This window comes from Prunus mume, linkage group LG5 (genome assembly GCF_029339155.1).
Source record: "Prunus mume cultivar Tortuosa linkage group LG5, ASM2933915v1, whole genome shotgun sequence".
NCBI lineage: Eukaryota > Viridiplantae > Streptophyta > Magnoliopsida > Rosales > Rosaceae > Prunus > Prunus mume.
Window position 1 is genome coordinate 4,075,338 of NC_142702.1, and position 12,131 is coordinate 4,087,468.

The 12,131-nt window shown below is 37.1% G+C and overlaps 1 protein-coding gene across 3 annotated transcripts; it reads right to left on the minus strand.

Annotated features, from left to right (window-relative positions):
* Positions 1-530: 530 nt before the first annotated feature.
* On the minus strand, positions 531-4,295 carry LOC148916680 (pheophytinase, chloroplastic-like). 3 transcript variants are annotated; one of them, XM_089051597.1, is made up of 5 exons: positions 4,137-4,295; positions 3,012-3,780; positions 1,469-1,695; positions 1,128-1,319; positions 531-1,024 (listed from the first exon to the last, which is right to left on the minus strand). In XM_089051597.1, exons 2-5 carry the CDS (start codon positions 3,762-3,764, stop codon positions 859-861), a joined length of 1,338 nt encoding a protein of 445 aa, XP_088907723.1. In that variant the 5' UTR covers positions 3,765-3,780; positions 4,137-4,295; the 3' UTR covers positions 531-858. The 3 variants fall into 3 exon arrangements, with proteins under 3 accessions (XP_088907723.1, XP_088907724.1, XP_088907725.1); XM_089051598.1 differs by lacking the exon at positions 4,137-4,295 and adding an exon at positions 3,990-4,073; XM_089051599.1 differs by having other exon boundaries at positions 941-1,041.
* Positions 4,296-12,131: the final 7,836 nt, after the last annotated feature.

Consider the following 12,131-nt stretch of genomic DNA (forward strand, 5'->3'; position numbering starts at 1 on the left):
AATGTGCAGGGATTCAGGGCTTCAAGCTTAGAATAAGAATTCATTTGTTAAATCCCATGTAATTTCTTTTGAGTTGTAATAGGTGTTTTGTCTAGGAAATGCCAAAGGGGGAGATTGTTAGTACGAAATTTGTATTGTCATTTCCTAGACTTGTTTACTGGATGTTTTGGCACAACTCATTCAACCCCATACATCCGAGGCATGACTTGACCGATATGAGAAACTTGACTTCAGGTAAATCATGACATAATCATGCATTCATTATAGGATTCCTAGTTGGAGTTTTTTTCACTCAAAGTATTTTTATCTTAATCTTATTTTTAATAGGATTAGATTTTATCTCTTGAGATTACTTTCCTAGTTGGACTCTATTTTGATTTAAGTTAAAATACTATTTTTCATCCTTGACTTGAAAAGGACATTTCATTGATACCTATTTGATCTCTTTGATAAAGATTGTTATCTTGAATAACAATCCTTGCATAAGTTGACGAATTATATAGTATTAGTGGTCACAATGGTTTTTGATGTTTTTCATTTTGTGCCCATATTGATTCACAACAAATAGTCATAGTTGAATAGGTTAATTGGGTGTTCATATTGCATCAGGTTAGAAGTCTTAGTTGAAAGGGTCTTATAGTTGCATTGGAAGTGTAGTGACGTGGGGTTTCTCTCCAGGTAGAGAAACTGGCTTTGAATAAAAAGGATTGTTGTTCCTTTTCATTATGAGCTTTTTTCAACGCATGAGTTTTTGAATATATTGAATCTGTTTTTGTGAAAACTGCAGTTCTTATTTTTCTTAGATAAATCATCAAGTGTTCCTTGTCTACTTGGTGATTTATCAAATCCTTTCATCATTCATATTGCATTCATATGCACATCATGAGGACAGTGACCAGCTGGACTGATCTCATAATATGGAGCTTCGGGCACCTGCTGCTTCACCTGAAGGCCCCATAAAGGTTTCACCCAGGGGTCTTCTTTTCCATACATAAGACAAATTGGTACATTGTTCATGTGACATCTACAACAAAAGTTGCACTGGAGCTTCTCAATTAACTTGGACCAGAAAAAGGAAGGCAAATACAAAATTGTCTTCATGAATATAATCCCTTAATATTTCGTACCTGGATAAAGCATCCCTAAATGATAGTTGTCCTTGAGGAGCCAACATAATTGAGGCAAAAGATGCAGCAGCAGCCGGATGCTCTGATGTCTCAAGTATACGAGAAAATACTTTGTCGACATTTGTTGAATGATCTGCATAAACTTGTTTAAGTACCTCCGCTATACTCCTAGGATCACTTATTTTCTGCCAACTGAAAGCAATGAAACAAACTCAAACAGTTTTAACTCAATCAACGGTAAAAATGGAAAGAGAAATTGCAGCAGCCATATCCAAAGCTCCTAACTACATTACTAAATTACAATCAGAAACGTAAAATATATCCATAAGGATAATGCTTACACTATTTCTGTGAGCTTTCTCACAGTGGGAGGTAAAGGAAAGGATCCTGCCGATGGGAATATTTTTGATAATCTTGGAGATCTTGTGGGATTAGGTAGAAATCCCCAGAAAGGAGTTGCATTTAACAATGTGACACCTTTCACCAAATGAGGGTTACATGCGGCAAAATATAAAGCAACAAATCCTCCTAGTGAGTTCCCTGCAATATAGACAGGTTCACCGATCACCTGCATGGAAAGATGGTTGCATTTATATTGCTCATTAGTGTCAAGGATGTGACGGAGAAAGCTACTCATCATAAAGAAATAAACTAAAATTACATGTTGTTTCCTTGCAAACAATGCCCCTTGATAACAATCTTCATGCAAGAAACAAAATGCAACAACAATAAGCAATGCCTGAGAACAATTCATGTTACACATATTGTACAAATCATGTATAAAACTTCAATCTTTCTTGTTAGTGCTTAACAGTATTCCATACATCTTTAATCTCTAAATCCAACTTTAAGTATATCACTAACCGGGTGAATAGACACATACTAATGGGACCTAAGATCACATAGAAAGATGTTCACAAATTTCAATAACTATATTATACAGTACCAAACAGATTATTGGCATAGAGGCTTCTGTCTAACACTAGAACTAGCATAAGAATGGACAATAAGACAACTATTGCAACTTTCATCTCACAGCCATGCTCCAACCTCTATCAAAATCACATTTTCTTGCAGAAAAACAAAGTTAAACACTGGTCTAAGTCCCTTCTCGACTTATCCCAATGTGCAGACCTGCCATCTAATTACTTGTAGTAACTTCTTCACTTGCAATAAAGCATTGAGGTAAATTCAAAACTCATCATTTCATATGATAAAATCAGAATATATACACTAAGAAACAATATTATTTGTTTCATAAGAGCTTTCAACCAAGAAAGTACATCAGTGCATGAAGCATTTGTCATAATGCTGATTTCTGTGATGCATAAAGAAGGAAAACGATATAAGGAGTCAAAATGGCAGAAGTAAAATGCATGAATGATTTAAATTTCTACCTAAATGCTGATTATCCATGATAATACAAATTGTGGGAAAAGGAGGGTAAGCATGGCTAGAACTATATGAAAGCGTGCGACAGTGGAATCTAAGTGCCGTACTTGATAGTCTCTTGCCCAGAGATTCAAGAACATATTAACTTTTAGGAAGAATATTATGATGACAGGAGCCATCATAAGAAATTCAACAGGATCTAGAAATCTATAAGATCTGCCATAACTGCAAGGTGTTATTTTGGCAGCATATCACTGGAAAACAAAGTAGAAGTCATAGCGATCTCATACCAAATGAACCGTGTATTTTGCTCAAATTAGCACAACAACAATGCAAAGTGAAGAAATGGAACACATAGATCAAGTCACGGAGGTAGGCAGAGGTAACCCGAGCTAGAATATCAGTATCCACCAAAATGAACATATAAAACATGATTCTCTGTGCTTTCATCAGATAATGGAACAAGGAAAAAAGTTAAGTGCTATAGTGTACCTCTTCTATGAAGTAACGAACTTGATCTTGCCATAAATCAATAGAGTAGACAAGCTCGCTTGCCCATGGTTCAGATTTCTCTCCAAAACCCCACAACACATCTTTCGTGTCTGACACACCTTCTTCCTCATTACGAGGGGCAGGGTCTTCAAATGGCAATGACCTACCCTGCCCGAGGAAATCAATTGCCCATACTCTAAAATCAAGCCCCAGATCCTTCAGTTGCTTCTCATAGTGAAAGGAACCAACCCCAAAACCAGGCAGAAGCAGCACTGGAGGGGAGCCTAAGTTTTCACATCCAGCTTTCTCATAATGCACATTGAATTTGGGCTTCCATTCCCAAAAGCAACTACTTACTGTGGCACCCGATTCGCCTTTGGATTCATCTGGTAGACCAGGAATCAAAACTTTAGTTCCTGGTTCCCCTGTTTCTGAAATACTTGCATCCTCTTCCCCTCCAATTACATAGCCATCAGAGCTTCCATTTGATAAAATTTGACCAACATGTTTGAAGTTTTCACTGGTGTTTAATGACCTAAAACCTCCTTGGTGATTTAGTTGCTTCAAGAAAGCCTGATCTAAATTGTAACAGCTCAAAAACTTCCTTCTGACATCAAATTTAGCACCGAAAACTCTGTTTTTTCTAAAACCTGGGAGACTGAATTGATGTGAACTCGTGCTTTTCACAATCAATTTCCACCTTAAATTAACAGCATCACAGCATGGTGCAGAACTGTATGAGAGTACTTCCATACCCACAAACTGAATTCTGCAATGATCAATCAAAACAATGATTCAGCAACAATTTCACTTTACCCTTTATTGCATGAGACGAATTGAGTAAATGAAAAAGAATAATTTTCAAATCACATGTTGTATGTAACTTTCATCTCATCCTTCCAAATTTTCCCCAACACAAAAAAAGAAAAAGAAAAAAAAAAGCCACAACTGATATGAACAGAACTTAATATCAATTACCAATCCTGAACTTCAGTTAACTTGAGAAAAAAAGATTAAACAAAATTAGCTACCAGTAGCTTTGCTGCACAACTCTAAAAGAAACACACAGATTTATGGCAAAAGAAGAACTATGGAAAAACTGATTTCTTTATTGTTTTGGGTTACCTCTAAAGTGAGCAGCGAAGTATCATTAGAGTTGCGATGCTTTGTGGAATGCTCAGTCTTCTCCAAGTATTTAGGAGATGCTTCCAAAATCAAGAGAGAGAGAGAGAGAGAGAGAGAGAGAGTTTGGCAGTTGATTACACGCTTCTTCTTGCTTTAATAACCAAGGAAAAAAAACGAACTTTTAAACTTGTGTTTTATATCCTTTTGCTAAATATCAATCAACCGACCAAAAACACGACAAAACATTACTTGAGACTTGCACGCTGTCAAGGTCTTGTACCAAGCGTTTTGCTAATTTTTTAATTATTTTTTTTACGTTTCTCACCTCATACTGTTTCTAATAATTCCAAGTCCAAATGATGCGGTTCTCATTTTAGAATGATAATTTCTAGTCCTAGTTATTTGATATACTGGTATTCAATCTTTAACTTGTTGTGACCAACGTGAATTCGATATCAAAATTTTAAAATGCCTATGGATAATAAAAGTATTTCTCTAGTAGGTGCTTCTTCAAAAGCACTTATGTTTCGACTTTTGCTAATAAAAAACAGTTCTAAATAAGCCCTTAATAATTTAAAACAAAATAAGTTTTGTACGAATAAATAGATATTGACTTTAGAGAATATGAATGCCCTTGTACCAAATGTTAATTGGCTCAAATTATATTGAGCAAGAATTCAAGAAATTGAAGCTTTATAAAGGCAAAAGGCAAAATTGGCTCAACTACATTCTTCCGAGCTGGGCTTTGCTGCAACCGAGATTAGATTCTACCTGCTGCACTTGGGCGGCAGCCTCAATCAGTTATGTTTCAGTGGGCCACATTGGAAGGTTATTTCAGAAGATCCAAGGTTTTAATTGCTTGTATGATGAATTGGCACATGGAACCGTAAACACGTGTCTGGGTGTAGCGCAGATGGGACCAGTCACTTGCAGTGGAGTGGAAACAGAAATAAGCCACCTCTTTACGGAAATGGGATGGAGCTATCCTGCGTTGTATTGCTTCACACGTTAATGCTTGAAAATTGTGTGTTCAACGTTGTCTTCATGTTGGACGAAGAAAACGAAACGATTGCGATTATGTTTTGAAATTATTATTCAAAATATGACGTATTATATATCAAGTATTATCTCCCATAATGGAAATGTATAATAAACCCTATTTCTAGCATAAGAATAAAATTGGGTGTAGTATTCTAATACGAGGTTACCATAGTGGTTGTGTCCCTCCTTCTCCCCTCCTACTTGGCACTCAGACCCTAAACCCCAAGTTGTCTTTCATCCCATCCCCAAATTGTAATTTGTAATAATTGTATGTAAAAAAAACAAAACAAAAAACGAGAAAAGAATTGTGTATAGTATAGGGTTTTCTTGTCACTTGAAATTTCATTCATAGAAAGAAATCGAATACAAAGCCCAAAAAAAGGCAAGGCACAACAAAGACGAAAGCCCAAAAATGGCCCACACCAAAACAAAGCCCCAAACCAGCAAACCCTAACAGCAAACAGAAACCACAACCGTCGTCATCAACTCCACATCCGAGCGGATAGGAGAAACAACCAAGGGGATCTGCAGCAAGAGGATGCCAAAAAAACAAACCACCATCATAACACCACAAACAGGAAACTTAATGTTAGGTTAAACAAGAGGATCTCCTAATTAACTGAATGTTGCTGATACTATAACATCGTATTTCTGAGTACTTAATTCGAAAAAAAAAAGACCCATAAATTAATCAACTTACCAATTTTCAAATGCTACACTTTGTGTACTTCAGTTTGCAAAAGGTGCAATTATTATTATTTATTTATACAATAATCAATATTGGGGGAAGGGGGATTCGAACCTAGGACCTCGGTGTAATGGTAAATGCTCTTAATCACTTGAGCTACAAGCCCTTAAGAAAAGTGCATATTATTAAAAATAAGGGGAATGCTAGCAACCTTCTCTCTAACCTTCTCCTTTGAACCTTCTCCCTTTCCTTCATGACATGTGGCACTTTACTTACACTTAAAACAATGTCATTAATGCATTAGAAAAACTAGCTTTTGTTTTTCCAATTTACCCTTATTAAATTATCCTTTAATTAATCCATTTTTTTTTACAAATAGAAAAATAAGACTAGACATTAATACTAATAGAATAAATTTTATGTTTTTTCTTTTGACCCACCAGCCTTCTTTCCTAATCCTCGCTTACAGCCAGCCACCACACCATTCTCTCTCCCCTTTCCTTGCCAATCCAACCCAGCCATCCACTACCACTGCTCTCCGTTTCCTTTTCTCTCTCTCTCTAGCCAACAACCCTTCCCCCGTCGTTGATTTCCTTGGCTGTGTAAAGAGGTGTAACCACCTCGCCTCAATTTTCGCCCTCCCCTCCACACATTGCGTAAATCTCCAACATCAACCCTGTTGATCTTCACAACGAAGACGACTCCCACCCACGCCAATCTTCCCCCACGACCGCGGCTTCGATCCCTGCCACCCATTTCGTCTTCCCATCCCCTGTGGTTGGGTTATGGGTTGTTTTTTCGATTTTTTCATATTTCATTCTTAGTGTTTTAATTATTCAATTTCTTAAAACTGATCTTTAAAAAAAATGAAATTAGGTGTTTGTTAAACGATTTGATATTTTTTTTATCAATTGGTTTTTGGAAAAAAAATTATATAATAAAACAATACACAAAGAATAATACATTTAATAAGGTTAAATTTGGAAAACAAAATGTAGCTTGTGTGGTGCATTAATGGTATTGTTTTGAAAGAAAGTAAAGTTCCACATGTCATGAAGAAAAGAAAGAAGATCCAAAGGAGAAGGTTAGAGAGAAGGTTGCTAGCATTTCCCTAAAAATAAATAACATAAATAAACAAGTCAACAGGGAACCAAAACATTGACAAATTAATAACAGTCAAGGAAAATAAATCATAAAACAATAAGTTTTCTTAAATATATAATATGTAATTCAATTACAATAACTTTCATCCAACAAGATCTCTTATTAGAATGATGAACTTTAAAGGAAAATCAAGAATATTTCATCCATCAGTAGGAACTTCAAATCGGCAAACAGGACAATTGTGACTTTGTTTGAGCCATGTCACTTTGCACTTTTCATGAAACAAATGTGAGCAAGGCATGCAAGCGACTTCTGATCCTCCATGCAAACAGCACAACTATCGCTTTCACTTGCACAAATTTGCCTTCTTTTTCTCTCTCAACGCCCCTCTTCCTCATCCTCCTCCTCCTCCTCCTCGTCCCCATCACCCACTCTAACCATCTTTAGAACCTTCTCAATCGCTGAATTGCCCGCCGAGACGATGCCCTTATTAATAACATTGCTCATTAATTGTCACACCCCGGACTCGGGGTTGGTGAAATCCCTTTAGTGCGTGAGAAAAAAATAAAAAAAAAGCCGAAACAGGGTTTAAAATAAACTTATCTTATAAAAAATAAATCCAAAATCTTACAACTTTACAATAAATAAAGCTCTAACACTCTCATCTAATTCAGCCTCAACTGGTTTATTCCTTTTCTTGCCCACTAATTCATCTGAAAAATTAAACAGGGTAAGGGGTGAGCAATCACCGCTCAGTAGGGACATGAGACCTTACCACAGTAGATTGATATAACTAAATTAAGTGACATGCCATCACACAACCAAATATCACATAATAATAATAATAATAATAATAATAATAATAATAATAATAATAATAATAATAATAATAATAATGCATGAATGCTCTTCATCTAATCTTGTTAATTCATATAACTGGACAAGCATACCTGCACGTCACATACCATACTTATACCACTTGGTCCCGATTGCCCATTTATATGAACTAACACCCATTTCAATTATCCCGTAATTCCCCTTTTGTTAGTCATCTTGTCTAACTCCCTTTCACCAGTCCCGAATCACCCAATAAAACCATGTGCACTGTGGGATCCTTGAGACCTGGTACCTGCCAAAAGTTATACTCAACTACATAAAAGATCCTTCCCATTACCCTCTTTTCCACCATTATTTTCTCAACCCAAGAACTCCAAATAATTTCCATGACATTATATAGTTCTTCTGTTCACATACCTCATAAAAACAATGTATTCATTTAAATATCACAAATTTACATATAATCATTGTAACATCCCACATCGACCAACGGAGAGGGGGTGATGCGCCTTATATGTACATGCCGATCTCCATTTAGCACGAGGCCTTTTGGAGCTCACGGCTTCGGAGTCATGGGAACTCCGAAGTTAAGTGAGTTGAGGCTAGAGCAATCCCAGGATGGGTGACCTACTGGGAAGTTGCTCGTGAGTTCTCATAAACAAAATCGTGAGGGCAGAAAGGGGGGCCCAAAGAGGACAATATCGTGCTACGGCAGAGCCAATCCCAGGATGTAACAATTTGTTATCAGAGCCACTCTGCCGTGTAGTGCGAGTGTGTCGACGAGGACGTCGGGCCCTTAAGGGGGGGTGGATTCTAACATCCCACATCGACCAACAGAGAGGGGGTAATGTGCCTTATATGTACATGCCCGCCTCCATCTAGCACGAGGCCTTTTCGGAACTCACTGTCTTCGGAGTCATGATAACTCCAAAGTTAAGCAAGTTGGGGCTAGAGCAATCCCAGGATGGGTGACCCACCGGGAAGTTGCTCGTGAGTTCCCAGAAACAAAACCGTGAAGGTAGAGAGCGGGGCCCAAAGCGGACAATATCGTGCTCTGGCGGAGCCGTCTCGGGATGTGACAATTTGGTATCGAGCCACTCTGTCGTGTGGTGCAAGTGTGCCGACGAGGACGTCGGGCTCCTAAGGGGGATGGATTGTAATATCTCACATCAACCAACGGAGAGAGGGTGATGTGCCTTATATGTACATGCCGCTTCCATCTAGCACGAGGCCTTTTGGGAGCTCACGGCCGGAGTCATGGGAACTCCGGTTAAGCAAGTTGAGGTTAGAGCAATCCCGGGATGTGTGACCTCTGGGAAGTTGCTCGTGAGCTCCCGAAACAAAGCGATAAGGGCAAAAGCGGGGCCCAAGCGGACAACATCACGGGATCGGCTCCGCGATAGCACGATATTGTCCGCTTTGGGCCTCCTTTCTGCCCTCACGGTTTTGTTTACTGGGAACTCACGAGCAACTTCCTAATGGGTCACCTATCACTGGGATTGCTCTAGCCTCAACTTGCTTAACCGAGTTCCCATGACTCAAGCCAATGAGCTCCCAAAAGGCCTCGTGCTAGATGAAGGCGGGTATGTACATATAATGCACATTACCCCTTCTCCTTTGGTCGATGTGGGATGTTACAATCATGCCCACATTGTTCAAACAGTTAAGATTTGGCGTAAATCAAACAATACCATGCACAATATAATGCTCACGAAATTTAATTAAATCAATCTTTGTAAAAGGGCCCAAAAGAAACCCCTACCTCGATTCCAAAGCATTGCTCCAAATTAAGAAAATACAAGCTCAGCCCTATATCTCTTCCAAGAATTTCATCATCATCTCTCTCTCTCTCTCTCTCTCTCAAGAACTCTTACTTTGCATGCAAACCATGCTTGCATTTCAAAATGAAAGAATTGCATTCCTATTTATACTAAAGGAATGTTGGCTACACCTTTACTTCTATTGGATGAAGTAATTGGCGGTTTACTAAACACTACTACAAAAAGTGACAAAGACGACCAGAAAAAAACGACGGTCTAAGTGAAAATCGTCGTTGTTTTTTAAAAGACAACGGTTCTATAAAACCGCCGTGTAATAACACCTTAGACACCTAAAAAATGGAGATTCAAATGGTTGTTCATAAACAACGACGTACCTAATTAAAAAACCGACGTCTATTTGAAACAGGATTTCCGCAGTGTAAAATCAAAGCAAATAAAGAACGGCAAAAGTTATGGAATTATGTTTGTTGTAGAATAAAGATTGGTTAACTATGTAATAACTATTGAATCTTCAAGTTTTATGAAAGAAAATATTTTTGATAAAGCATTATGGTTGGTTTTCTAGTTAAAATCGTTGTATAGCATCATAGGAAATCAAAAAGCATTATTGTACGTAAAGATGACGCTTTTTTATAAAAACCGTCGTCTATTGTATGTAAAGAGGACGCTTTTTATAAAAACCGTCGTCTATTGTATGTAAAGATGACGCTTTTTATAAAACCGTCGTCTATTATACGTAAAGATGACGCTTTTATAAAAAAAACCGTCGTCTAATAAAGATGACGCTTTTTATAAAAAAATGTAAATCTATTATGCGTAAAGATGCGCTTTTTATAAAAAACCGTCATCTATTGTATGCGTAAATATGACGCTTTTTATAAAAACCGTCGTCTATTGTATGTAAAGATAGCGCTTTTTATAAAAAAAGTCGTCTATTGTATGTAAAGATGACGTCTTTATAAACAATCCACGACGGTTTTCATAAAAAAATCGTCATCTTTACATACAATACACGACGGTTTTATTAAAAACAGTCGTCTTTCCTCCTATAATTAACGATCTTTACCTCTAAACAACGACGATTTTCTTTAAAAACTGTCATCTTTACTGATAAACAACGACGGTGAAAAGCCGTCGTAGTTTGAAACCCGAATAGACGGCGGTCGATTTCACGACCAGGCGAAAACCTTTTACACGACGGTGGTTTCCCGTCGTCTATTTCGATTTTTGTAGTAGTGAAAGGATAACAATATAACAATCTTCTTGTTCAAGCCAAAGCTGAAATATCTATCAAAAACTTTATTAAACAATTGCATGCTAGAAGATGTGTCAATAAGAGGAAAACTTAAAGTTCCACCTCCTGCTTACATGACGTAATCAATTTGTGAAGCTATACCAACTTTCTTGCTATCCACACTTAACTTAATAATATGAAGGCACCATATGTTCTGATAGCAAAACATAATAACTAATAGAATAGAAAGCTTTAACACCACACAATAAATTTGGAGGAAGATAAACATGCATAAATCAATACTAATCGAATAAGAATATCATGCATCATATATACATATTTAATATAATAAAATACACATAATAATTAAAATGGTAAAACAACTATATATATATAATCAATTTAAATATATAACTAAATAGGCAGCAAAATATATATTTTTTAAAAATATGGGTCTTCACATTAATATTCTTTCTATTAGTTGTTAGAGAGATCCTAACTTAATTAAGAGATTTATTCCCTAGTCTATTAGGACTCTATTTCTTTCACTTTTGTATAGATATTATGTAATTAGGATTTTATCATATTTCCTTGTGTAACCCTACTAGGGTTACAACCTTATATTTATAAATACCTTCTTTTGAAATTGAAATATATATGAAAATTTTCTATCCATATTGTTTGACTTGGCATCAAAGCAGACTTTCTGGTGACCTGTGTGTTGTGCTCACCCGTATTCTAGCCCCATATTTTTTCTACCTGTGCCATGTGTGCCCTCCTGGGTTTGTGTGTTGTGTTGTAGTGTTCGTGCCTCTACTGTGTTCATGCCATTCTCGTCTTCGTGCATCTGTTGTATTTGTGCTTCTGTTGTGTTCCGTTGTGTACTCTGCCATGTTTGTTGCTCTATTGTGTTTGTGCCTGTCTTCATGCATCTATTGTATTTGTGCCTCTGCTGTATTCTGTTGTGTACTGTGTCGTGATCTGTTGATTTTCTGCTGCAATCATGGGTGATAGCTCCATTGTTGGTGTTGTTGCTGCTGCTTCTACAAATTTGTGTGTTTCTGACTAAATTCCAGTCTGGCTTCGGTACTTGGATAATTGACACTGGCTCTTCTAATCATATGACTTATGATGCTTAATATTTTTGATGAGTTGTCTAGTAACACCCATGACTCATATATAACTAATGCTAATGGCGTGCCCTCTCTAATTACTGGCGAGGTACAATCTTTCTCACTCCTAATTCGTCATTTTCTCGTGCGTTACCAGTTCCCAATATCCGTTGTCACTTGTTATTTGTTGGTTAATTA